The sequence below is a fragment of the Hypomesus transpacificus genome, chromosome 18 (assembly GCF_021917145.1).
Source record: "Hypomesus transpacificus isolate Combined female chromosome 18, fHypTra1, whole genome shotgun sequence".
Classification (NCBI taxonomy): domain Eukaryota; kingdom Metazoa; phylum Chordata; class Actinopteri; order Osmeriformes; family Osmeridae; genus Hypomesus; species Hypomesus transpacificus.
Window position 1 is genome coordinate 422,180 of NC_061077.1, and position 26,005 is coordinate 448,184.

The window sequence follows — 26,005 nt, forward strand, 5'->3', positions numbered from 1 at the left end:
TTGTGGTTGATGAAAGTTGTGTTGTATGTATTTAGACACGTTGGACTTTTCTTATTCAGATTAACCCTGTTTTAGTAGTTCTCTTATCTAAAATCAACTAGGCCTACATATAAGGTTCATGCTAGGTTGAATATCTCCTACATTGTTTATCCAAATATCCAAATCACACAGTCCATTATCAAACAAGATAGATAACTGAGTCGGTTTCAAAAGAAACAGAAACATTTCACATTGCCTCTGAAATCTGAAGAACATCATAATTAATAAAGATAAAATAAAGTAGGCTAATGTCACAGAGGTTTCACATAAATCAATGACAGAACTGAACTGCACCCAAACCAACCCCAACGTTGCAATCTGAAAACGTTTTTGTTGTTGTTGCTAAATCCGGTAGTGATGTAAGAGGCTACGTATCCGTCACGATACGTTCCGGGATTCTGTCTGTGTGGGGTTGACTTATACTGTCATAAAATCACAACAGATGCAATGTATACAGCTTGACAAGTTAACTGGAAAGATAGTCAATAAAATATATCTCATGTTGCTGTTAGATATATGTTAGTGAGATATAGCTAGCTATTCACAACGGGTTTAGATTTAGCATAGCTGCAAGCTAGCCATCAAGCTAATTAGTTATCTGCTCAGTTTGCAAAAGCCTACTCGGAAGTTTTGGAACTGTATCAATGGCGTGTACGTTGGAAAAGGTTCTTGGAGATGCCCGCACCCTTCTGGAAAGACTAAAAGAGCACGACACGGCAGCAGAGGGATTAATCGAACAGTCAGGAGCGCTCAGCCAAAGGGTCCAGGGTATGAGAGAAGTGGGAAACGCACTTCCAGATAAGGTAGCATTTCGTCTATCCTGCTTTGCAGCTAACAGGTGTTGTACTGAAACCCATCGAAAACTGTGACCAAGGGTTGCTGTTCTAATGGCTTGCCACATTTGTCAGCAAATGTTCGAGCCCTAACTTTAACCCTTCACCCTAAACCTAACCTTAACATTTGTTGAACAGTATGGCAAGCTATTACTAGAAGAGCGACTACTGGTCACAGTTTTCGATGGGTCACTGGTTTCGATACAACACCTGAAAGATACCAACTTGCCTACCTTGGTTACCTTCCTTGGTTACCACTGAATGTACAGTAATTTTTATGTATTCTCTGTTTCCTTAGTACCCGGAGGAAAGTTCTGAAATACAGGACTTGTCAAAGTACAAGCCCCACGTCCTTCTAAGTCAGGAAAATACTCAAATAAAGGAGCTACAGCAAGAGAATAAAGGCAAGAATATATTTAAGTTTTATTATTTGTCTATTATTGGTCCCATTGTTGTTCAAGACAACAGCTATAAATTCTTAAAAGTACTGCAGATTTGGTTGTCAGTCAGTGTGTAAAATAATATGACTTCAGTTTATTTTATTTTTTTCTGCAGAACTTTGGGTGTCTTTGGAGGAGCATCAGTATGCGTTGGAGTTGATAATGGGTCGATACCGCAAGCAGATGCTTCAGCTAATGATGGGAAAGAAAGAGCTTGACACAAAGCCTGTGCTTAATCTTCATGAGGACCATGCCAAGGTATACCGATTGTTCATTTGAATTTGTTTGGTGAATTGATTACTGATTAGAATCTTTCCTCAGTGTAAATAAGACCTAGTTATACCACATTACTTTCGTAATGTTGGTATAAATGGCTAAATTGGTGCTTATTATACACAAGTTGTGTTTAGTTGTGATTTTGATTCAGAGGACCAAAGATTAAACCATGAAGAGGGCAAGTCTAGGAGGCACCTAAAATGACACCTGTAATTAATTTTGTAAAAATACAATTATATAATACAATTGTAAATGTGAGAAACATATTTTCTTATTTTTCAGGAAGTGCAAAGTCAACTGGAGCGGATATGTGAGATGGGTCAGGTGATGAGAAGAGCTGTTCAAGTGGATGATCAGCACTACTGCTCTGTCCGAGAAAGACTAGCCCAACTGGAGGTAAACACAACATTATTATCAGGGAATAAGGTTGTGTATATTACTACCTACTGCCGTCAAAATCGAAATTATTCGAAATCCTTTTTCATCAATTCTAGATTGAAAACAAAGAGCTGCGTGACCTTCTGAGCATCAGCAAGATCTCAGTGAAGGGCCACAGTGAAGATCCTAGCCAGCGGGCTACTGTGGTGAAGGGCCACAGTGAAGATCCTAGCCAGCGGGCCACTGTGGTGAAGGGCCACAGTGAAGATCCTAGCCAGGGGGCTACTGTGGTGAAGGGCCACAGTGAAGATCCTAGCCAGCGGGCTACTGTGGTGAAGGGCCACAGTGAAGATCCTAGCCAGCGGGCCACTGTGGTGAAGGGCCACAGTGAAGATCCTAGCACACTGGGCACAGTGGTGAAGGGCCACAGTGAAGATCCTAGCCAGCGGGCTACTGTGGTGAAGGGCCACAGTGAAGATCCTAGCCAGCGGGCCACTGTGGTGAAGGGCCACAGTGAAGATCCAAGCCAGGGGGCTACTGTGGTCAAGGGCCACAGTGAAGATCCTAGCACACTGGGCACAGTGGTGAAGGACCACAGTGAAGATCCTAGCCAGCGGGCCACAGTGGTGAAGGGCCACAGTGAAGATCCTAGCCAGCGGGCTACTGTGGTGAAGGGCCACAGTGAAGATCCTAGCCAGCGGGCCACTGTGGTGAAGGGTCACAGTGAAGATCCTAGCACGCTGGGCACAGTGGACAAACCTCAGGCAAACCAGACAAACGATCAAATGTAGAGTTCATAGAGAATCATCAGAATGTTTTGTGGAAATACACTGTTTTCAGGGCCATGAGACAAGATTCATTTCATTTTCACCTCTGTCTGTTGTCTGTCCCATTGTTTTAAAGAAGTTAGTCCTTAATGTGTACTGTGATTTATGTGTCACATTGTCAAAGATAAATCCATAAAAGGCCAAAGCACCTCACAGACACAGAAGGAACAACAAGCCAACAGATAGGTGTGTGAATGTCCGATTTGGGATAGGGAAATCACATTTGGTTATTGAAACTGGATACCTTTGGTTTCAGTCCTCTGTTGAAATGACTTATCTTCAACAAATACAATTCCAAGTCACCATCAAAGGTCTACCAAATGAGGCGTTGCTTGCTTGTTGTGTTAATTGTTTTCCATGTAGTTATGAATTGGAGGATGCAATTACCTGGATTAGTTTGTGGTTATTTCTTTGCTATGAGATTGCTGTTTCTAGTGTTCATAGTCAAGTGTCCATGGTTTTATATCCTAAATGTTCTCCTAACAGCTGTAATCTTCATGTTCAATCTCCAACAGTAATTCCTCTTTTTACAATCCCATATAGAAGCACATTTTTATCAAGGCATGTAATGTCATCTCAGGTAAACTGTCTTATATTGGCTTGAAAGATCGTGAAAAAATGTATTGGTTTAATGTGTCAAATAAACGCTTTTCATTTAAGTTACATTCCATGGTATGTCCAGTGTATTTTTTACACAAAGTTTATTCCCAGTTATGTCGCTGGGAGGCGAATTTTCTCACTTCTATACGACTTATCGCGAGGCTTTACAGAGGACGGCAAATTCGTTCACGCTATTCGTAGCCAGACTTGACGTTTTTAGTCTAGATAGAACAAGCTAGTCATGTCTGAAAAGGAGCTTGGAAAGAAGTTGGACCAATGCATTGCAGATAGCGTGGTCAAACTTGGTAAATTCTAATGTTTATGAATGTTATATGAATAAAGGCATTGTACAGGAAATATATATGCTGTTTTTAGCCACTCGTTGCTACTGTCACTTGTGTGAAGCTACTTTGGCTATAGGCTGTATGTTGTATGCCAGAGGTCCACTTAAGGACACGACTTCAGCCACCCAGATATTTAGCTAGCGAAACCACTGCACGCGCTGGCGTTCTTTCGAATCCTAGCTCGCTAAATTGATTCAGGACAGCTAGACCGATACAAAAATATGTATACATCCCATATGTATCGACGTAGCTTGCTAGCTAGATTTCCAGAGATCTGCTTTGCAATAGTGTTGGCTCTGTGAATAACGTTATTAGGCTGTATGTTGTATGCCAGAGGTCCAGCTAAGGACACGACTTCAGCCACCCAGATATTTAGCTAGCGAAACCAGTGCGCGCTCTGGCGTTCTTTCGAATCCTAGGTCGCTAAATTGATTCAGGACAGCTAGACCGATACAAAAATATGTATACATCCCAGATGTATTGACGTAGCTTGCTAGCTAAATGTCCAGAGATTTGCTTTGCGATACTGTTGGCTCTGTGAACAATATTATTTGAAGTGTGTCTCAAAGTTAGCAGTGTTAAGCAGCTACAAGTGATGCTATTATTATGGCTCATTCTCATATAATGCAGAACTCTGTTCCTCATAGGTGCTGGTCTGGGCCTTGGAATCGTATTTTCAGTCGTATTCTTCAAACGTGAGTGTGCATCAATAAGTAATGCATTATTGGAAAACTTCAAGACCACAATTAAATGGGCGCTAAACATATTTGTGTTAAAAGTGTCAGTGGCGTTATTGGTGGGTGCGGTTCATTTTTCTAACCTTATTAAATGGCTAGAAACATTGTTTTCTTCCAACAGGACACACATGGCCAATTGCATTTGGATTAGGAGGGGGCCTTGGCATGGCCTATTCAAACTGCCAAAATGATTTGAGATCCCAATATCTACAACACAGAACCAAGGTTAGTTCATGATAATAACTCAATGAAACACGAGAACGGTTAGATCTTAATGTACATGTTTGTAAGTGTGAGTCTTTTTACTCTCTCCACAGGAGCAGTAACGACATGTCAACAAGCACCGTCGTCTTTTCTCTCAAGTTATGTGGTGGCCATCTCTTGCACTCTTCTTTATTTAGGCTGTGTCTGTTAACTGAACTTTAATTTGAACTTAATTATGATGTGTATATGCCCTAATCAAACTGAATCAGTTTTTATTTAATAAAACATAAAATCATGAATATGGGCTCTGTTTTTCTACATGGTAAAATGCCATTATATTCAGTATCAAATCCTTGGTGTCATTCATACAGTGATTTCTAATAAAATGGGTAATTTGTGCTGACAAACACCTAGAATGAAAGACAATTCACTCAACAGCTTCATGTCGTAAGTGCTTATTAGCAATCAAGTGCCCTCCAACTGAGCAGTCAAATTCGCTTTGACTATGAAGCCAATTAAAACAGTGTCACATAATTTACATACTTGTCTAATACACAATGTTCTCATCAGTCTTGATTTGTTCTCATATCTGTTGTGGAGGTTATTAAATATAGACAGAAATTGTTTGCTGCAGTTCAATTAGTCAAAATTACTCTGAAGTGAATCAGCCTAATAACAGTTTGACACCCCCAAAAAACTGCTATATCAAAAATAAAATTCACATTTAAATAAAATATCCATAACAAAGAAATCAGGACTCCAAAAGTACCATTCACAAAATATATATTTTAAATGCCCAACATCTAAAACCACACAGCAGTATTGCAGTAAAGCACCAACACTACCTATTTTGCTTTGACAAAGAATTGACAATAAATTTGCGTTGCCAGGCTGTGATTGTGCACCGGCATGTATTAGCGGTTCAATGCTCAGACACGCTCCTTCTCCAGGAAACGAGCGCTCTGGGTGGGGAGGCACGCTGAAGTGGCCGACACACGGATTAGCTGGAGCGGGGGAGTTAAAGGCAGCACTATACCAACCAGTATACCTGTACACACTTAAAACCAGAGTCTTGCTTGGAGATGACAGCCATACAATGCTGTTTGTTTTGTCACACCATTGTACCCAGTGTTAAAAGAAATCTAGAGACCGATTCATTCATTTAGTTATACACACACGTGTTGTGTATAAAGAATGACCTCGCCAATGAATACATATAGATAAATGTATGTTTTTTCACCTATTATGTCTTCCAACTGCCTTTCCTCTCAAAAGCTTAGAGCCTATTTGCCCAACTCCCCCATTTACCCTCCCCCAGAGTGTGACATCATGACACGCAGCTTTGAAATTCACTGACAGTCACAGAATTGCTCACTCCGGTTCCACGGTGGGGAGAGGCAGTACTGGAGGACAGGATGGAGAGATGGAGACACGGCGGGCACTTCTGATCACGGTGGCGGCAGGACACCTGGAGTTTTACAGTCAGGAGAGCCATGAGTCAAAAGCCACTCTGGGTGGGACGGTAATGAGTAGTGAACGGCATCTCTAGACAAGACCCTTTTGTCTCTGCTTCTTTTTTAATCCACTCTGAAGAAAAAGTAGGAGCATAGCTTTGAAAGGCTTCACCGCTGACTTGCCTCCCTGTGTGTGGTCACATCAGTTCACGCCGTTCTTCCACCACGAGAAGCACCCAGGACCTTGATCCAGTTTCAACTGATGTCAGCCAACGCCATGGGCAACTCAACCTCATCCGGATTAGAGGGAGCTGGAGCCGTGACAGGTGTGGATGTCTTTAGCCCTTCAGGGAGCTACAATGGTAGCTCCTTCAGCAGTAGCGCATGGTGCATCAGGGGAAGCGGTCCCTGGCTACTAGCGAGCGTGCTGTCCCTCATCATACTGATGACTGCCTGTGGAAACACGCTCCTCATCACCCTGGTCTTCACCCAGCGTTCTTTGCGCTGCACCTCTAACTGCTTCCTGGTGTCGCTGTTCCTTTCCGACCTGATGGTGGCGCTAGTGGTCATGCCCCCTGCCATGCTGCACGTGTTGTGCGGCGCCTGGGTGCTCTGGCCGGGCTTCTGTCCAGTGTGGCAATGCTTCGACGTCATGTGTTGCAGCGCCTCCATTCTCAACCTGTGCGTGATTAGCTTGGACCGCTACCTGTTCATCATCTCACCTCTATGCTACAAGCAGAGGATGACCCCTCCAAGGGCTCTGCTGCTGGTGGGAGGGGCCTGGGGCCTGGCAGCCCTGGCCTCTTTCCTCTCCATCAAGATGAACTGGCACAGCTTGGGGCAGTCTGCTGCCAGCACCAACATCAGTACCCCTCTCGAACTGAGGGCTCTCTACCCAGAATCCTACTTCAGGGAATTGGTGTCTACTTCCGGGCGCTTGTCCTTCCAGTGTCGCCTAAACGTCACGCTGCCCTTCGCCGTGGTGGCATCCGTACTCACATTCCTTCTGCCCTCCAGCGCAATCTGCTTCACCTACTGTCGCATCCTGCTGGCGGCAAGGAGGCAGGCGAGGAGGGTAGCTACTCTCAGTCACCCGCCGTACCCGTATCACTCCCCCCGGGAGCCCTCACGACCTCCGACCCCAGGGGGCATGGCACTGCACGGCGAGGACTACAGCCATCCGGAACCTCCTGTGTCACGCAATGTGCCGGTAAGAAAGAGAAGGAGAGAAAGAGAGCGTGAAAGAGAGAGAGAGGGGGGAGCGGGGGGGGGGGGGGGGGGGGGGGGGGGGGGGGGGGGGGGGAGAAGGATAAAGCGAGGAGGAGGATAAGAGGAGCAAGGAAAGAGCCATAACAGAAAGTCATATTTAAATTAAAAGCCAAACCCCCCAAACATCCGAAAGATTAGTGTGATTAGAAAAGATTCTACATATTTTCCTGTAGTTGTACCTGTCAGTGGTTTGGCCTTGCCTTTCCGCCACTTACCTTCTTCCGTTAAAATGAGCTTGCAGAGTAACAGACATGCATACAAAATATTCCCTCCTTGGCCTAATTAATAAGATGGGACATTTTAGACTAAGCTAATGGAAGGGCAAGAGGCCTTATTAAATTAATTTAGGACAACAAGATGAAAGCATAGCTACAAAATAAAAGGCTTGAAAATCTATTTTCTGTGAATTGGGGATCAACAGTCAACAGCGAAGGTCTACATTCAAGGTCTACAATAAGCTGTTGTTGATCATGCTAAAATGTAAGGTTCTCTCAAGGCTAGTACATTGTCATTTGTGCACCACAAGTGTGTTTGAATATGAATGCCCCCCCAACACTCACACAGGTTTCAAGGTAAGCTTGACAATTGATAGCATGCATCTGAAAGTGAATGTCAGATTGAAAGTGGGCAAATAGGTACTTTCAACATATCTTTTCATCCCTCTTCTTTTCAGGTAAGTTTTAATGCCAGAGTTCAAAGCTTTTACCAGCAATTGATTAAATAACTGTATTGAGTATAGTTTATTGCATAAAAATCAGTGGGATTTAAATGCAGCTCTTGTCTATAAAGGATTTCTTTCCTTAGCACTCTTTCTCAACATACAGTATAACCTTAATGATATGTCCGTGGTAAAGGATTTAGTCATTGGTTTTAACTGGATGACAGCACCAGATCTGAGATCATCTGTTTGACCAACCTCTCTGCCCTTCTCTGCTCAGTTGTCGGTGAACAGCGAGTGTAGACTGGCTCACAGGCAGGGTCGGAGGGCACTAAAGGCCAGTCTGACCCTGGGAGTCCTCCTGGGCCTCTTCTTCGGTGCCTGGCTGCCCTTCTTCATCACCAACATGGCCCAGGTCAGTGGGGTCCAGACTGGCATAGCGTGGGCCTCTGGACCAAGAAAGATCTATGAGAATGAATAAGGGCTACGGATGTTTTTTTTTTAAGATTAAGTCATCAACAACCTACTATTCTCAGTAGTTGACTTTGATAGAACTCCATTTTCTATGTTGCTGGGTGATTCAGAGGGGAGCTTTGACTGTTTTAACACCCCAGGATCGCTTCAGGAGTGTTGACATTGCATTGAGCATGAAATCAAAGTGTGAAAAAAAAGGGAGAAAAAAAAGTGCTTGGATACCAATCTATTTTTGCATTGGGCAGTTCTCAGGCTGTCGCTCTGCCAAGCTACCCAATAAGAGAATAGGCAACATTTTAAAGGACAGGCATCAACAACGAAACAGAAAGCCTGTGCAGTCACACACATGAACTCTTTAGGACGGATCTAACTTGAATTGTTTTCTGATCTTCTCTGAATCTGTTTACCTCACTCTCAACTGGTTCATTAGCTAAAAATGAAGGGAAGACACAACTCACACGAAAGTGAAATAGAAGGGTTTAATCTAAATTGGTAATTACGCTTGTCCTGCTTACAGGCTTTCAATGATCCAGTCATTTAGAATCCCCATCTGCGTCCCTCACTCGTCTCCCACAAAAACGTAGCAGACATGAGACTCGAGCAATACGCCTTCTCCTCCCTCTTCGCACTCAATATGGTGTGTGAACGCACCCCTCCCTTTCTCCACTTTCCCACTGCCTCCTTCCTTTCCTTGTCTTGATAGTATTGGAGTCCTCCTCCAACAGCTGTTTGCTCTCACTCCATTTCCCACATGGAGGTCATGTAACTAATTATCATGTCATGCGTTCCCGTCCCAAATATGCTTCTCTTCAGGCCATACGAAGACACTTGCTTCATGATTTAAACAAATGGCAGTTTGAAATATGCTTGTTTACCCTGCATTTCACTCTGCGAATGTGCTTATTCTAGTTTATACATAAGCGCGTGCCAGTTCGCTCAGATGCAGTGAACCTAGAAAGGTCAAACACATCATAAGTGCAAAACACGTGTGACATCTGATGAACCGTACACGGCAATGACCTTTTGATGAGAGGCAGAGGGTGACAAACGCATAACGCTAACCCCCCTCATCTCTCTCCTCAGGCGGTATGTCCCAAGTGTGTGCCCCCTGCCCTCTTTGAGGCCATGACCTGGCTGGGCTACTGCAACAGCACCATGAACCCCATCATCTACCCACTCTTCATGCGAGACTTCAAACGAGCCTTCGGGAGGCTCCTGCCTTGCTGCCCCTCCCACTCCCCTCGGAGGCCCTCGCCGGCCCTCTCGCTCTCCCTCCGCAACTCCGGGGAACCCAACCTGGCGACCGAGCCACCCTCCCTGGCGTCGGATCCGCCCCAGCCCCCCGCCACCGCCACGGACGCCGTCAACCTCTTTGACGCCGAGCACGCGGGGATGGAACTGCCGTTGCTTTTACCCAATCAGGTGGATACGCTGGACTGAGGGGGAACGCGGGGAGGTTGCACAGACAGGAAATGAGCCACAATTGCTTTAATGTGAAAATCAATGGAAAAAGCTGGTTTTATGAGGAGAGGGACGACTTCAGTCTTGTCACAGCACAAAGGGGCTCTACAGCGAGTGAGACAGAAATCGTTTTTAATCGGACATTGATTGAGATGCTGGACTAGAGAGAACAAGAGATGGCTTTGACCTGAGAATAACTAGGTGACTATATTGATTATAGCCTTATGGACATCACATTGCTGTGATAAAACCATGGCCACTAGGCTATAAGAAATAAAACAAAAGCACGGAGGAACAGAGAAGCTGTTGTTCTCATCCTGTTACATCACTTTATACCCCACCAAAAACAGTTAGGTTTACAGTCTTGTATTTGAAATGTGGTTTTGTAATTTACATTGTATATACATGCCAAGAATACTTTTAAACTCAATACTGATAAATTATGCAACAAATGTTTTCACAGTAGAATCATCCGTAAAATATTACAGACAACACATGTTAAGGTCACATTGTAAAATAAATCTAAAAAAGGTTCCAATTGGATTTATGGTTAGTTCCTGTAATCTGTGTTCACCATTTAAATTTGCCATTTGAGTCCTCTGTGTGTCCCAAAATCTTACTCTGTTGAGAATGCAAAGGCCGTCTACCATCACTCAAGTGTGATTTTGGAAGTTGAGAAGAGGGATCGCAATCAGACAGTTGGTCTTGCAACTTGTGTCCTGTTTGTAAATGCTGTTGTGTGTTTTCAGTGGTCCAGTGTGTGTCCCAACTCCAGGCCATGTCTGACCCCTCCGCTTCTGCTCCATCTGACTCCGCCTTTCCTGTTCCACCTGACTCCTCCCCCTCTGCTCCATCTGACTCCGCCTCTTCAAGCTCAAGAGGAGTAACGATTTCTGTTTGCGAACGAGCCTCCTTCTGACTTTGTGGTGAATTATCCCTACCTGCTGTTCCATCTTCAACACCTGTATCATTCAGGGAGTCCAGCAGATCTGAAATATCGGGGATGTCCCAACCGTCATCCGTATCCTCCTTCACTCCCCTCTCCTCTCCCTTCCCCGCCATCTCTACACTAACCGAGCTACTTTCAACATCCTGCTCGTTCATCACTTTCTTCTGTAGTGATTGGTCAAGGAAGTCCACTTTCCCGTCTGATATTGTGATTGGTTGAAGGGGACCTGCCGATGCCCCGGGAGCTTCTCTGGTGGGCACGCCCACTGCCACCAAGATGGTGTCCATCTGACGCATGTAATCCAGGTGACCTTTCACCTAGGAAGGAAAAAACAGGACAGGATGTGTGTCACAGGATGGAAAAGGCGCATTATGTACAAAGTATTATGTAAATTTCAGATTTTGTTTCGTTAACTGCGCCAACACTTTTTCACCAATTGATTTTCCAGGACATGAACATGACAAAAGTCATGTTAAAATATGTCTTTGTACTGTTAACTTTTTCAAGTTTTTTGGGCCTGGACATGCATGTATGGAAATTACACAATTGTTTTGTATACTAAAAGTGGGTTTTAACTAGTGTAGCTGCAATTTTGCCACTGTGGAACTGTGTGTGTGTTGCTGTAGAGCATCACTTCACATTATGTTTTTTTGTAAAAAAAAATATTCATCTGTGACATTGACTTTTCACTGAGGGTGAAACAGTTACTGAATGGTTTAGGGTTGATACAAGCTGTCAGTAAGTATCAAGTAGTTATTTTTAATAAATGGTGTAAATAATAAAAACATCTGTCTGAGTGCGTGGTTAAAAACATTTCACACGACATTTCACACTCGTAGCATACCAATGTAGAGAATGGATTGTCCCTATTGTAACACCTGTCTGTGATTGACCTTCGAACATAGATGACCAATGTACAATGAAAGCACACCCTTTGAGTTGCGATGGTAACAAACCTCACCCTTGACTGATTTACATGCCTTTGTGAGCATGCAAATGAGTTCCAAGTCCTCCACTCACCACAGATGACAGGTCGACGTTAGTTATGCGACGATCGTTCAAGCTGATTGGCTGTAGCCCTGCGACGGACATCTGTGCAGACGAACCCCTGTACAGGAAACCCAGGAGCCAATCCCCTCTGACAGGGAGATAGACCAGTGTTTAAAACGCACCTTCAAAGAATGCCTATGCATGATTTTACTGCTTCTTTCCAAACAGACCATCACCCATTTGATGTGACGATAGTCCAGCGAATGTTATTTTCTCATCCACAGATTAATAAACTAACTTAGACTCTGGCACTTGACAAACAGGATATCTAACGATGCTCAATATGCCCATTTATTCCAAAAGGGCATTAGACAACATCTCCATTTTCAACAAACGGTCCACATACATACATACAATCTCTCATACACTGTGTATGTGTATGTATATAAACTATAGATGTGTTGTTTGTTTGTGTACCTGCAGTGTATGTGTATGTATATAAACTATAGATGTGTTGTTTGTTTGTGTACCTGCAGTAGCCATTAACTATCCTTCCAGCAACCACCTTGGCCATCCTTTCCCAGGCTTTCTGACAGCCTTCCACTGGTGCTCCCAGCAGGACAACATCCTCCACCATTCCCTCACAACCTCAAGGGAAATAAAGGAAATACTAGATTTTTTAGTTTAGAAGTTTTAAGTTTTTTTTGTTTCAGCTAATGATGGGAAAGAAGGAGCTTGACACAAAGCCTGTGCTTAATCTTCATGAGGACCATGCCAAGGTATACTGATTGTTCATTTGAATTTGTTTGGTGAATTGATTACTGATTAGAATCTTTCCTCAGTGTAAATAAATAAGTAAGTAAGTCAGACTTTATTTATATAGCACATTTCATACAGGAATTGCAGCTCAAGGTGCTTTACATAAAATCAACAAAAACAATAATACAAGTGATAAGAGTAATAGATCTAAAACATATAACAAATCAGGCAAGCGGCACTCTATCTGCGGTCTCTCAAATCCGTCTTAGATCCGAGCTGCCTCGTGCAGTTTCCACACATAACTACCCAGACAAGTCGTTTGCCAAAACAATGTACACTGACATTTAATGTAAAAACGACAATACTAACAGCCCAATCGCAATGCATAGCAAGAATAATTCGTATATTAGCAAATATGTTAGCTTAGCAAATGCAGTGAATCGTTAGTGAAAAGAATGTGTACAATCAACCACTGAGATGCTTAACAACCTGTGTTTTGTTTATCTATCCTACCTTGGTCATTGGCCAGCTCCTGTAGACAGAAGTAGATAACTCTGGCTCCTAGACTGAATCCGATGAGACTAACAGGGCGCCTTCCCTTTAAGGAGGAAGTGGGGAGAGAGATGGAGCATTAGGAGCGACCTACATTTCACCCCTTACTGATCACTCATACACGGGCTAAATAGGTTTATCTCAGTGTTTTTTGTTGTTGCAATATTTCATGTTGATAACTGCAAAATTAATTTTGTACAATCCAATTACACTAAAAGATATCAGTAACTGACTGACAGCTTCACATTTTCCAAAATATTTGTCATACTTTAATTTGAGTAACACTAAATCACACCGACCTTTAGATGTAAACAATACATTAACATCTATTGCCGACTTATGCAGCAGACATGCAGTAAAGCACCCCTCCAACAATTAGCTGGTCACTTTCGGTTCACAAAGGGGGGAGACTGGCCAACCTGCTGCCTGCTCCTCAGCACCTGGGCCAGGTGTTTCCCCACCTCCGCAGAGCGACTGAGACAGACACACCAGGGGTTGTCTATAACGCTGGCCACGGCCAGGAGAGAAGCGGGCCACGTCAGGGCTGTCACGATACCTGCCAACGAGCGACACGTACAAAACATTCAGTATCCGAGGGCGAAACTTGCAACACTTGAGTCACAGACAGACCTTCAGAGTCGAGTATCAACCCCACGCTGAGACCAGAGAGAAACTCTCGACGACTGAACATGGTGAAACATTTAATAATGGGGAAAAAAAGCCTTTCTTCTGAAAGGGAACCATGGTTGGTTTTCAGGGGGGCTACCTGAGAGGATGGTGTATTTGAGGGCTTCCTGGGCCACCATGCTGACCAAGCCGTCCAGCAGCGAGGCCATGGCTGAGCCCAGGTCCCTGAGGAAGCGAGACTCCCACACCAGACAGTATTGCTCCCCGCACGTGCCCAGACTGCCCCACGGAGCCTGGAACGAACCTGTGGAGAGTCGCAGGTTCAGCGTTGCCAAGTCCCTACTGTATCTGAAGTGAGTTCGTTTTTTTTTGTTGACGAGAGACTTGGGTAAAGAAGGCTTGTCTGTTTTTAAAATATCTCGATTGCTTCCATCTGTGTTTTCCTATTCCACACAGACACAGGTGATTCTGACTCAAGTTCTTAAATGGTGGACATGGTGTCAGCTTACTGTATTTGCCACTGCACAGCCATCCAGTCACAGCAACTGTCAGATGCAAGTGCTTCCCAGAGCTCAGAGGAAGAAACTCAAACTCTTCTATCGCTCCCACTCGCTTATTCATCTTGTAGCCTTAAGAGAGAGACATGACGAAAAATTGAGAGAAGGGCGAATGAGAGAGACTGCCCTTTTTAAAATCACACACACACACACAATATGAATGTACTCTGACGACACTTTCTCATCTTGCCCAGCCGTCTTGACTCACCAGTCAGACCGGCCCCCGCTGCTCCGAACAGGGAGGCTATGATGGCGATGCCAGTAGCTGAACCCAGAGCTGCCGCCCCCCCTGCTCCCAGCACTGCACCCGCGCCCGCAGCCATAAGCGGTGCTGCCAGTCCACCAGTCACCCCTGAAAAAAGTGTAGACGGAACACTGTAGGTATGGTTTAAGGTACTAACCTTAACTAAAAGTATTAGGCACCAATTATATCACTGGAGAATTCGATATTTGTACGAGGAATGTTGTTATGTGTGTGAAACCACTCTCTGGTAATGCTCAACACTGACCTATAACAGTTCCTCCGCCCACAGTGGCTAAGCCAATGAGGAGGTAGCGACGTAGTTTGCGCCCTCTCTCCTTCCTCTGTCTTCGAGATGACTCCTCTCTGCCAGAACATAAAAAAAATAACAATATAAATACATGTATCGCTGTATTTAAGTATATATATATATATACACACAAAACAACACCTATCCCATGCACCACTGCATCTATAAATCCAACGACTTACTGTGGTTGTCCAGACTGAAAGCAGTGACACAAAGGGAAGAGTACACTGAATATTTACAGTAATTACAAACCACCCTGCTACCAACAAACATAATACGCTGCATCAAGTTAGGAAAACCTCCATATCCATCAAACCTCTGCCATACTCCCCTCCCTCACTTACTCGCTCTCCTCAACTCCCTCCCTCAGTCTCTCGCCCAGAGACTCCTCAAACTCCTCCAGATGCTGATGGGAGACTCGGAGCAGACAGCTGACATGGCGGATGAGTACCCGAGACCTGGCATCGTACTGGGCTGGAGAAGCAGAGAGGAGGTCATCACCGGCAGGGCTGGACTTTCGACAAAAAAAATGACCCTGGCATTTTTCGCTCAGACCGGCCCACCGATTGGACACCACCCACTAGTACACCAAAAGAGTTAAGAGATGTGATTGGGGCAGCCCAGTGTCAGTATGGAAAATGAACCAATGGGCTGCTGTCCCTGCTTTATGGGCTGGTCGTTGGACAATTTTAATTTTATGAAATAAAAAGTTTATATATTAAACATCATATCGGCCCCAAGTGCGTCGGCCCACCATGCCAGATTACCAGTCCAGGCCTGACGACCGGTTAAATACTGACAGGCCACGGTAAACTAAAACAGAAGACAGTTCGACAAAAGACTCTTACCATCTTTGACAGAGAAAGAAACCAGGTCCTGTTACAAAGAGGGAGAGAGAGAGACAGGGAGGGGGGGAGAGAGACAGAGACAGAGAGAGACACAGAGAGAGAGAGACACAGAGAGAGAGAGAGAGAGAGAGAGAGAGAGAGAGAGAGAGAGAGAGAGAGAGAGAGAGAGAGGAAAGAGAAAGTAAGAAAGAGTTGTTATTAGAAACAAACTTTGTATGATAAGCCAAAACAGTGAATGCAAAAGCCAAAATCGTGTTTAATGTAATCCAGCACGAGTTGTTCGGATTCCCGTGTGGAAGGTGGTTTAGTGGTGGTTAGAAGCTGGTTTACACATCAACCCGCCAGGTACTTTAGCACCTACAAGGTCAGTCAGGTATCGGTAACATCCATAACCCACCTGTGTAATGAGGGTAGCTCCAGCAGACAGGAGTGGTTCCGCCTGTAGGATGGAGAGGAAGGTGTCGCTACCCTCGAAGCCAAGCCCTGCCAAAAAGGCCCCCATTACAGGCATGACTGACTCATCTAGTCCCAGCCAGGCCACCAGACCCTCCAGATACTGCTCCCGGAAGCACCTACACACACAGAGCACTCATTCCATGACTGGCTCGCTAGATTTAGCTCACAGACACGTCCAATGGCCTTTCACATGGTCTAGACCAGCCTATGAACCACCGAGTAAGACAAACAGGAATGGTAAAGTGGGTTGGTTGAGGCAACTGACAGTAGACTCACCTGTTCTCGGCACCTGGGAACAACTGGCCCAGAGACACCCCACAGAGCCCAGCGTAGGCAAAGCGCCCTGGTTCGCTGAGCTGCCTGCCAATCACTGCTTCTGGTCCCAAATTCTCTGGTCTATCTACAGCTGGCGCCTCTCCTAGATCTGAATAGACACATTATGAAAGTTAAGTTGCAATAAAAGTTGGCTGTGAACGACTACAAAACATCCATTGTGTTTGGCTTGAACAAGGACGGTAAACAGAGAAAATGTTAAAAGCAGGTCAGAGAAGTGAAGAAACAACGGAAACTACGAATGCTTGCGCACAACGCTGATTGCATTGGAATTTCACCCTAGAATTGCATAACCCTCGCAGATCATGCGTGCACATTCATGAAAACTGGATGCAGTGATATCTTGATGAAAAGTGGTTAATGTATTATCATTTAAGAGTCACTTATTTACTATAATTTCCAAAAAGTTAAAATCCTCACAGCTGGTTAAAAAATTGCTGGTCCCAATTGTTCAAAACACATTCAGCAAATTACTCATCTATGCCAACTCGAACTCGTCTGGATTTGTCAACGTCATGTTCATCTGTCTCAAATAAGGACCAGGAGATAACATGACAGAGAGCCGCAAAATATATAGGTTACGAACAATCAATTCCTATACTCGACAAAGGAAGCTGTTAAGGCATGTGTAAACCAACAACAATAACAGCTGTTAACTTTCTAAGCTAAGCTAATGTAGCTACTAACACAGAAACAAGCCCCATTCTCTGACACAATAACGACATGCTTGCGCTACTCACGCTTAACGGGTCAAGATTAAAGTATATCAAACAAAACTTGTTATTTATAGTAACCTGGGGCCAAGACTGATCCCAAATTCTTCTTATCTGCCTCCATAGCCACCAGTTATACTGTCACTTCGCGGGATAGCATGGTCATTTCAGCTAACTGAACTTTGTTTTCAACTTTTGACGTCCACGTCCACTACCAGCAAGCTACCCTCTCACATGATGAGACGCGAGGTACCACGATCGTGTTCAAGATTGCAAAACTGAGCAACGTTTTTTTCCAACAATCTCAAAACAATTATAGTTCATGTATATTTTGTATATTGTATTTCATCAGAGATGGCTAAAGTACACACATCCTTCACTCAAGTAGAAGTACAGATAAAAGACTGGTAAAAGTTACAGTGACTACACTTTTTTCACTCAAGTGGAAGTAAAGAAGTGTGGGCTCTGACATATAAATTAAAACTATCCATTTCAACACTTAAAGTGTCACGCTGGTAACTGGACCCTAATTTCTCTATTGTCAGTCATGTAGACATCGCTGACTTAATTCCTCTGTCCCATACATCATTTTTTCAACCTTTTTTCACACACAACAGACACAAAAAGTTCACAAATATGTTTGCAACCTTGCGAAAAAAAATCTAACCCTTTTTTTCGAAAATATTCTTTTCAAGCTTTAGAAAACTTTTTTCCGAAAATATTTTTGCAACCAAATAAAACTAATTAATAATGCAAACTTTTTTTAAAATAAAATTATTATTCTTGTTGCCTTCTACCTGGTAGCTTCGTTGACTAGCTTACCTTTGCTCTGCGTGATTGCCAGGAAATGAAAAAAGCAATGACAATAATAATATTGATCATGATACCAAATACAGATTTAAACTAAAGTGACGAGACTGACTTTATAATGTAAGAAGTAGAAAGTACAGAACATTTAAGGAGTGAAAGTAAAACATTTATTGTGACGTATACCAGAAAAATCGACTTAAGTGGCGCCTACTTGGGCTACAGTAGCCTACTTGGTTAGCCTACTTCCCATTCGGTGTCTGTATTTCATAAGCACTAAAGAAATAGGCTACCAGGATATCACATTTTCACCAGTTTGCTTGTCGGGCATTTTGAGCTTTGTGCTGTATACTTGGCCTTGCAGATTAGCAAAACATATTGGATGATCTATGGTTAGGTTTTTAACAGAATACAATTTTTTTTATGAATGCAGTAGGCATATTCACAATTCCATGTTGTTAACTATTTTGCAATAAATCCGGTTTTAAAAAGCACAATCTAGCCAGATGAATTAATTGTTACTGTACAATAACTTAATTACCCTAAAGGAAAGAAGTGTTTTGTAACTCATGAGTCATGACAAATAGATCTAGCGGCCAACTATTTTGTTATCATATGTTGCATCTACAAATAAACATAATTATCCACAACGGTGCAGCAGTAAAAATTGATAAATAAAGACACATTCTTTATTATACAGGAAATCACACATACAAATCCATATATTGGTTTGTTGATTGAACTTGTTTGCTGCTGGACAGCGCGAAGTACCATTATTGACCGGTAGATGTAAGTGTTACATACATTAATTTTTATGCGAATGTTGAGGTTACCAACCACCTTAAGTTTGTTCCTGATATGTACATTTTCACTCAAGTTAATCCTTTCTTTATATTAATAATTATTTGCTTAAACAAATATGATTTATTATCTAAAGGTATGCCTGGTTGTAGAAAATAAATGCTAGTTTGTTCACCTTCTACATTATGGGACTGAGTCGCCTCCAACCATTTAAAATGTAAAGCATCACGATTTCATCCTTTACCAAGGACAAAAAAAAATCTACAGAAAACGTCGGTTTGTATGGATACGGCCATACATGTAAGCATTCTACATTGAATGCAAGTCGAGAGGCGGCAAGGCAGGCAGGAAGGCTCTAGTCGGTCCCATACGTTACGTAATAGTCAGATGAGAAACACAATAAAACAAGGTCACTGAGAGAACAGTTGAGATGGTTAACACAAATTCAGCATAACATTGTGTCAGAACATGGAATGTCTGAAAGTAACATTCAAATAGTAGGAGTTGATGTGATTGGAGACCACTAAGAGTTAACATTCGTTTTGTACGTATTGCTTTACATCGTGGCAGTTTTTCGGTGTTTTCTGGATGGAGATTCAATTCTGATTTTCAAACTGACTTTCTGTGTGTTTGTGTGTCTGTTCTTTCTCACTTTCTCAAGTTTTTCAGGTTCATTACATCCTTCAGTGCTGTTAAGACTAATGCAAGAGAGTATGCCTATATGAAAACACAGGAAAGTGTGGGGGTGGATTAAGCATTCAAGGCCATGTGAATCAGGAAACTGTTAGTACAACCTAGGTACTTTGTCAAAATAATATCCTGCTGTGTCAGTGACTGTGGAATCTTCCAGCCTACGTGCTGTTTATTTTGTCTCTCTTTGCTAAGCATCCTGTTTATGTTGTCTTGAGTTTTGTATCATAATCTTTTCTTCTTTCTTAATTTAGTGGAACATTTATAAATACAATGCTTTGAAATGTGGAGTAGGCCTAGACATAGCATATATATAATATATATATATATATAATTGTATTTGCTCTGTGTGAGCAGACCAGGGAAAACTCAGCTGAGCCTTGTTCATGGTCCCAGTTCACAGCAGTAGCTAATCATTGAACTGCTTTCAAGTAGACCCATTAAAAATGCCTGTGGGTGGTTAAAGAGAAAATTTGTCTTTTCATTCTGTTTGTGAATGTCTGCATTCATGTTCAATACTGTTCCAGTAGTCAGTCTTTTGGGTGCTTTGGAGCATGCACATGCTATGCACCAGCAATCAAGGTTGGTTCTGTTAGGTATGGCACACCTAGTATCAAATGTTGACCATGACCTTCAAAGAATGCTAATGTTTACTGAGTGGAGAAGACTATAATAAAGTGTAAGAAACTTGAAGAGACCGAATGCTTTTGTGCTGAGTAATCAGTAGCCAGTTCAATAAAGCATAGCATGGGCGTATCTATCTCTATTATTTTTCTTTCATATTTTAAATCTAAACTTGTTAATTTCTCCTCCTAAAACCCACTAGAGGACACTATTTAAAATGATATTTTTAAAATGTCTTCTGGGGGAACATGCCCCCAGACCCCTCTAGTTTTGCTGGGTCACAGGGAAAATAATAGGTTTTATCTAGGGGCTTAGCCCCCCCAAAAGTGGGAACCTAGATTCGCTCCTGAAGCATAGGCCTTGCTTTGCACTGTGACCTGAATATTGTAATACACTGAGACCCTCATGTACGTGCGTAGCGTTATCAGCGCCATGGCCAACCCGCAGAAAGCGCACTCTGAGATACTTCAGTTTAAGTCGTATTTATCAAACCTGCAGTTCATCAGGCAATCAGTGCCGTCTCCCTGGCCTATGTCTTCGTCTTGTTCGGATTACTGCTGCCATTTCACCAGGAGGCATATGCGAGGAAACCTGCATCCTGGATTACACCTGCTTTTAAGAGGCGCAGAATTTTCAACGCAAAATAGAGCCGCGCTTTCATGAGCGGTTTTTGTACATGCCGCGGAATACATAATGAGGCGCACTTTACGCATCCTCTCCCATCTCTTTAAGGGAAACTCCCACTTTCCCCTTGACCCCCCCCCCCCCCCCCCCCCCCCCCCCCCCCCCCCCCCCCCCCCCCCCCCCCGTGATTGCATATGCATGACATGGAAAAGCGCAATTTGCCTACTTCAGGTCCTGCGACAGGCAGTCAGCGCTTTCTACCGCAGTGCAGCATGTTTTTACATACCTCGCCATGCTTTTACACGCACGTTGCGAAACAAATACACCCAAAGTGGGAGCAAAAGTGTTAGTACATGAGTTCCTGAGTTAATGGACACATTGTGTCAAGTTAAAATTCTTCAAATTCACCACCCCCTTAGGCCACAACTGTTTAATACGGATTACTCAATGTTGTAAGATACCTCATATAAAATATAATATATATATATAAAACACAATCAAATAAAACCAAACAAAGAAAAACATTCGGTAAGTTACTTGTCTTTACTTCCTGTGTGAGTGGCAGGACAAACCCTTTCACCTCTAAGCTTACATGTCTCTTATCACCCTTTCACCCTGGGGTTAAAACAGCCATTCCCCTCATGCTATGTGCTCACCAAAGAGATGGATTACTCATCAGCTGCAGACAGGTAGACAGAGGCAGTCATGGAAGACAAGTTCAAACACAGCCTCTCGGTACCATATCACTAACAGACAATGCTATGCCTATTTTCACCTCCCGCACATTTCTGTCACCTTGACAAGAGGAATGAAGTTGAAACAAGTCACAGATTCACTGTATCACCCCTTGGGCCATAAGGAAGGAAGGGAGTGATGGAAGGCAGGGGGAGAAAAAGAGAGAGAAATACAAAAAAGGGGGGGGGGGTTTAACAAGAGGGATACAGAATGAAAGACAGAAAGGGAATTGACAGACAACTGGAACCAGAGTTGCCAATTAATCATAGGTGGTTGTTAGCAGGCAGGATGGCCTGCATACACTGACTGTCAACTCCCTGTCATTAAGGTGGAGTGACGCTACGCATCCCATCTGGTGAGAGGCCTGAGACTGGCTGCAACACACGCATCCACACAAAATCACAGATGCACACATGCACTTATAGACTATCTCATTCTCTCTTTTTTCCTCTCGTTTTCTTTTTCTCCTCTATTTTACTTCTTTCCCTCTCTCTTTCTATGTTTATCTTTCTATCCATCCCTCGCACACACATACACTCAGTTAGGATGTATTTTTGTGTGATTCTAAGCTACTAAAACATAGATGTGCTACACATTAATTGTAGGTGCATATATACCCGCTGAGGAATCTGTTAGGACAGATTCAGGGTGGGGGCGTCTTGGCAGCCCATCAAAGCTCACCTATCACAAAGAAAACATTCCGTGCCCTGCATCCGCTCAGTTCACTAAAGTAAAGAAACAAAAGCAAAAAACAATGTAGAAAAATACAGATTCAGACAATACAGACATTTACTTCATAAAACTTCTGGAAATACTTACTTAGAGGACGAGTGAGAAAGTGTGTCTAGCTATTGGGTATAAAAAGAAGTGTCTGTTTGTGTGTGTGTGTGTGTGTGTACAATATACATAAGCGTAACTAAGGGTGGAAGGCAGCTGTGACACCAAAGGGAGTGTGTGAGCAATAAGGGTCATGATGTTACAGACTGCGGAGAGAATTGAACATGCAGCTGCAATGTACAATGGCCAAGACATGCTGAGAGATTGTACTGGTCGACCCAGTCAAAGCAGACACGCAGGACAAAAATTCAAGAAGGAAAGAAAAATCTATAGAATGAATGGGATTTTTTTTTAATGCTGTTACATTACAGGAGAAAAGAAAGAAAGAATATGTGGGCCTAGAAAAAGGAGAGCAAAGAGAGTGAGAAACAGAGACAGATAGGGAGAGAGAGAGAGAGAGAGTCTGCGGAGCCTTGTAGGAATCCTTGCAATGTGAACATTGATATAAACAATCTTCACAGAGCTAAGCTCTGTTCAAGTGTGTGTGGGCTGTGTGTGTGTTTGCAAGTTTTCTAGCTTGGTTGGTTACACTTGCTATGCCAGTCCCTCTCCTAGAGATTGTCAGACAGGAGTCAGATATTGCTGGACTGTTACAGGGATGAATCACACCACTGACCTTTACTCTGAAAAAATTGGCTTTAGTATTTTACGTTTGTTTGCAAGGCACACATAGTTTAACATTGGTTGGGATTCGAGCTCAATATATTGAGCAAGGAAAATTGACATCTGGTTGCTTTTGGGTCACTGATTCAATCAGCCTTGTCGATGTTTAACAAAGTCTGCAAATCTTTGCATATTCTCATTACTTCTTGCATCGTGTGGGCCTAATTTAAATAGCAAATTGTAAATTGTTTGCAAAGACACATATATAGCTGTTACATGTTCTTTTAGTTATAATATATGAAAACGTTCCCTAATATGTTTGTGGTTTTTAGACCCAAATTCTAAAGTTAGCCATATTAATATGAATCCCGTCACAATAACGCCATTGTCTGAGGTGTCCTTTTTAGAGAAGCCAACACAGCTTTAGAGAAAACTTCCATGAGACAACCTTGGCAAAATGCAAGACTGTAATACTTCACTATGGAAAATGGCAATATTACATTGAGGGTGTTGGCTGTTTGGCTGTTGGGAATACTCATTGCAGGATATAGCAAAGCAGATGTTTCAATATGTTCAATGAATCTGTCTGTCATTTAGTCACACTACACAGTGCACACATACTTATGTTTCTATCCCCTTAGCTCAAATAAATACTTTAGGTTTGATTCTTCAAGTAACGATGTTCAGAGCACTATTCCCTGTAGATGGTTAGTGTAACCTGTCAACTTTGTTTAAGAAACCTGAAGATGGATAAGTTCCCTGTGATTTGTTCATTTTGGCTTTAAAGCATATGGTGGAATATCCTGTTCCGTGTCAGGGCTTTTTCCCTGAAAGTTTACTTTAATTTGTGATATACAATGAACACGAAGACTGAGTCTTAAAAGCTATAGATTTGTGTGTGCAACCCTTGGTCATCCTTTAAACCAATAAATGAACAGCATTGGGAGCAACACCAAAAAATATTTATAAAGCCATCACCTCACAAACAACGTTGCTAACAATGTTTTTGCAGAAGGAAGAAATACACAGGATGTGACACATGAGGAGCAGGAAGTTACAGTTGACGCAGGAACGGAGGGTTCAAGGCTGGTCAGGAAGACAGTGGGCATTTTGGCAATTACGAACCTCAACAAAGCACAGTGATGGGAAACCCATCTGACTTCCCTCTGTTGTACTTTAAGTTTACTTTAATGGCTTTTATTTATGTCTGGTGTCAGAATCCAGAGCGCTCCAACGCAGGAGGATTCTTGGCTTCTCTTGGGAGCTGAGATTTTTCATTTGCCTGTGAGATCCAGCAGAGATGTACTTGTGTTTTGACTATACATCCATTGTAATCAGACACCCTATCTACATTTTTATGGCATCTCGTCTTTAAATACCACTGCACCCGACATCTCCAGAGCCCTCACCTTTCCAAATTCCACGTTTTGATGTTATCCTTCATGCTCCCCTATATTTCTTTCTCCGTACACTGGTTTGGGTTCCATCCAAAAAAGTAAGGGAAAAAGTCAACACTTCTCCTCTTAATTCACACAACTCCACCAAACATGGCATGCTATAAACCTCAAAATGCCACAAACATGCCAAAGACTTTGGGGGAAGGCGGTAAACCTGGCAAAGGGAGATGTGGAGAATTCACTTAACTACTGAAATGGGTTTTCCACCTTGGTGCCAGATTAGCTCCAGCTCTGGTCTCTATGGTAAAGTGCAGCATGAACACTACCATGTGCCAAAGTATCAAGGGAGTGTATGAATCCCAATTACTCTGGCTACTCACTTGTATAAACCTCAAGTGTTACAGATTTTTTTTACTAAAAACGTCCCTTCTGTCTCATAACAAAACAAAAAAAGAAATTCTCTATATTTCCATGATGTCACACCATGAACTGGCTTATAATACGTCATGGCAGTCTGTTCCATTACACCCTCTCTGTCTTCCTGCTTGTCATCTCTCCTCTGGCCTTGTCGCCTTGCTTACTGCAGAAAGAATCAACTCTGACTCCTCACTTCATCCTTGTGTGTTACACTTCGGTGAAACTGACGCGGAGCGAAATGCGCATCTCATGAAAGCTTTACTATCGCTCCACGGGGATTGCAGTGGAATGTGCAAATAACTAAAAACAGACCATCCCTTTAGGTTGCCTAATCTAACACATGGATGACAGAGAAGAAATGTGTTGACTTATTAAGAAGTGCAGAATGAGAACTATTTTCAATTTTCTCTCAGTAACTCAAGAGGTTATATATATATTATTGGATTTAAAATTAATTTACAGAACTGTTACACAGATGTAAACCCTGAATACTTGTAGATCATCAGCAGTAAATGCATTGCTTTACATCAGTTGTAAAGGTCACATGATGCACACTTACACTGGCACACATCTCACACCTCAAGATGCAGACACACACACACACATACCATCTAAAGTTATTCCAGGTGGGGATTCCTAACTGATTTACAGCTCACAGGACAATTCAAAGTCTCCCATCTGAACAGAATGTCTAGAGTCAACAGTCGGTTAAAAGGCCAGAAGGCCACAGGACTTCATGTTGGAGCAACATAAACCTCTTTGAAACAGGATGCAATTCCTAACCAGTCACTCCATACAAGCAAATGTGATGTTGTGTGCTCTTTCAGATGTGGGATATCAGTCTGGATTCAAGCATCTGTCAATAGCAACCAGAGACAGTTATAAATATAAGTGTACAGTTCATAAAAACCTTTGTGAATGAGATGTTGTCCCAGAACTTTAATGAAAACCTTATATTGTGTGACAGTGTTTAGTTTCTAGGTGTGTGTGTGTGTGCATTGGGGTGTAGTCAATGTCTCAAAGGCACAATAGAAATATTGGACAGCATGTTGAGTCTGGACGGAATCCTGACCTTTGTTCAATCCCACTTGTAAATCCCATTTCCTCTGTTGCTCCCTCCTACCCATTCTCTCTCTTTCTC

General features: G+C 42.8%; 4 protein-coding genes across 6 annotated transcripts; 3 read left to right on the plus strand and 1 right to left on the minus strand.

Annotated features, from left to right (window-relative positions):
• The first annotated feature begins 378 nt into the window (after positions 1-378).
• On the plus strand, positions 379-3,456 carry sike1 (suppressor of IKBKE 1). Of its 2 annotated transcripts, XM_047040464.1 has the most exons (6): positions 379-842; positions 1,171-1,276; positions 1,428-1,570; positions 1,871-1,984; positions 2,083-2,485; positions 2,528-3,456. In XM_047040464.1, the coding sequence occupies exons 1-6, from the start codon at positions 684-686 to the stop codon at positions 2,755-2,757; spliced, it is 1,155 nt and encodes a 384-aa protein (XP_046896420.1). In that variant the 5' UTR covers positions 379-683; the 3' UTR covers positions 2,758-3,456. The 2 variants fall into 2 exon arrangements, with proteins under 2 accessions (XP_046896420.1, XP_046896419.1); XM_047040463.1 differs by having other exon boundaries at positions 2,083-3,456.
• Positions 3,457-3,567: 111 nt separating this feature from the next.
• Positions 3,568-4,977, plus strand: micos10 (mitochondrial contact site and cristae organizing system subunit 10). Its single transcript, XM_047040465.1, has 4 exons — positions 3,568-3,698; positions 4,385-4,432; positions 4,596-4,699; positions 4,792-4,977. The coding sequence occupies exons 1-4, from the start codon at positions 3,635-3,637 to the stop codon at positions 4,798-4,800; spliced, it is 225 nt and encodes a 74-aa protein (XP_046896421.1). The 5' UTR covers positions 3,568-3,634; the 3' UTR covers positions 4,801-4,977.
• A 1,417-nt stretch (positions 4,978-6,394) lies between these two features.
• On the plus strand, positions 6,395-9,973 carry htr6 (5-hydroxytryptamine (serotonin) receptor 6). The gene is made up of 3 exons (XM_047040439.1): positions 6,395-7,342; positions 8,340-8,474; positions 9,617-9,973. The coding sequence occupies exons 1-3, from the start codon at positions 6,395-6,397 to the stop codon at positions 9,971-9,973; spliced, it is 1,440 nt and encodes a 479-aa protein (XP_046896395.1).
• Positions 9,974-10,119: 146 nt separating this feature from the next.
• tmco4 (transmembrane and coiled-coil domains 4) lies at positions 10,120-17,567 on the minus strand. 2 transcript variants are annotated; one of them, XM_047040459.1, is made up of 14 exons: positions 17,411-17,567; positions 16,560-16,707; positions 16,225-16,399; positions 15,828-15,855; positions 15,324-15,453; positions 14,938-15,035; positions 14,637-14,780; positions 14,381-14,500; positions 14,011-14,175; positions 13,664-13,800; positions 13,206-13,290; positions 12,464-12,581; positions 11,964-12,081; positions 10,120-11,260 (listed from the first exon to the last, which is right to left on the minus strand). In XM_047040459.1, exons 1-14 carry the CDS (start codon positions 17,451-17,453, stop codon positions 10,565-10,567), a joined length of 2,205 nt encoding a protein of 734 aa, XP_046896415.1. In that variant the 5' UTR covers positions 17,454-17,567; the 3' UTR covers positions 10,120-10,564. The 2 variants fall into 2 exon arrangements, with proteins under 2 accessions (XP_046896415.1, XP_046896416.1); XM_047040460.1 differs by having other exon boundaries at positions 10,716-11,260; positions 11,905-12,081.
• Positions 17,568-26,005: the final 8,438 nt, after the last annotated feature.

Coding starts and splice junctions, on each gene's coding strand:
- sike1 (XM_047040463.1), top strand. CDS start 684: ATGGCGTGTACGTTGGAAAAGGTTCTTGGAGATGCCCGCACCCTTCTG. Junction 843..1,170: donor GAAACGCACTTCCAGATAAG/GTAGCATTTCGT, acceptor CTGTTTCCTTAG/TACCCGGAGGAAAGTTCTGA. Junction 1,277..1,427: donor GCTACAGCAAGAGAATAAAG/GCAAGAATATAT, acceptor TTTTTTCTGCAG/AACTTTGGGTGTCTTTGGAG.
- micos10 (XM_047040465.1), top strand. CDS start 3,635: ATGTCTGAAAAGGAGCTTGGAAAGAAGTTGGACCAATGCATTGCAGAT. Junction 3,699..4,384: donor AGATAGCGTGGTCAAACTTG/GTAAATTCTAAT, acceptor TGTTCCTCATAG/GTGCTGGTCTGGGCCTTGGA. Junction 4,433..4,595: donor TTCAGTCGTATTCTTCAAAC/GTGAGTGTGCAT, acceptor TTCTTCCAACAG/GACACACATGGCCAATTGCA.
- htr6 (XM_047040439.1), top strand. CDS start 6,395: ATGTCAGCCAACGCCATGGGCAACTCAACCTCATCCGGATTAGAGGGA. Junction 7,343..8,339: donor CTGTGTCACGCAATGTGCCG/GTAAGAAAGAGA, acceptor TTCTCTGCTCAG/TTGTCGGTGAACAGCGAGTG. Junction 8,475..9,616: donor TCATCACCAACATGGCCCAG/GTCAGTGGGGTC, acceptor CTCTCTCCTCAG/GCGGTATGTCCCAAGTGTGT.
- tmco4 (XM_047040459.1), bottom strand. CDS start 17,453: ATGGAGGCAGATAAGAAGAATTTGGGATCAGTCTTGGCCCCAG. Junction 13,801..14,010: donor CAAATACACCATCCTCTCAG/GTAGCCCCCCTG, acceptor GCTCGTTGGCAG/GTATCGTGACAGCCCTGACG. Junction 13,291..13,663: donor TGCTGAGGAGCAGGCAGCAG/GTTGGCCAGTCT, acceptor TCCTCCTTAAAG/GGAAGGCGCCCTGTTAGTCT.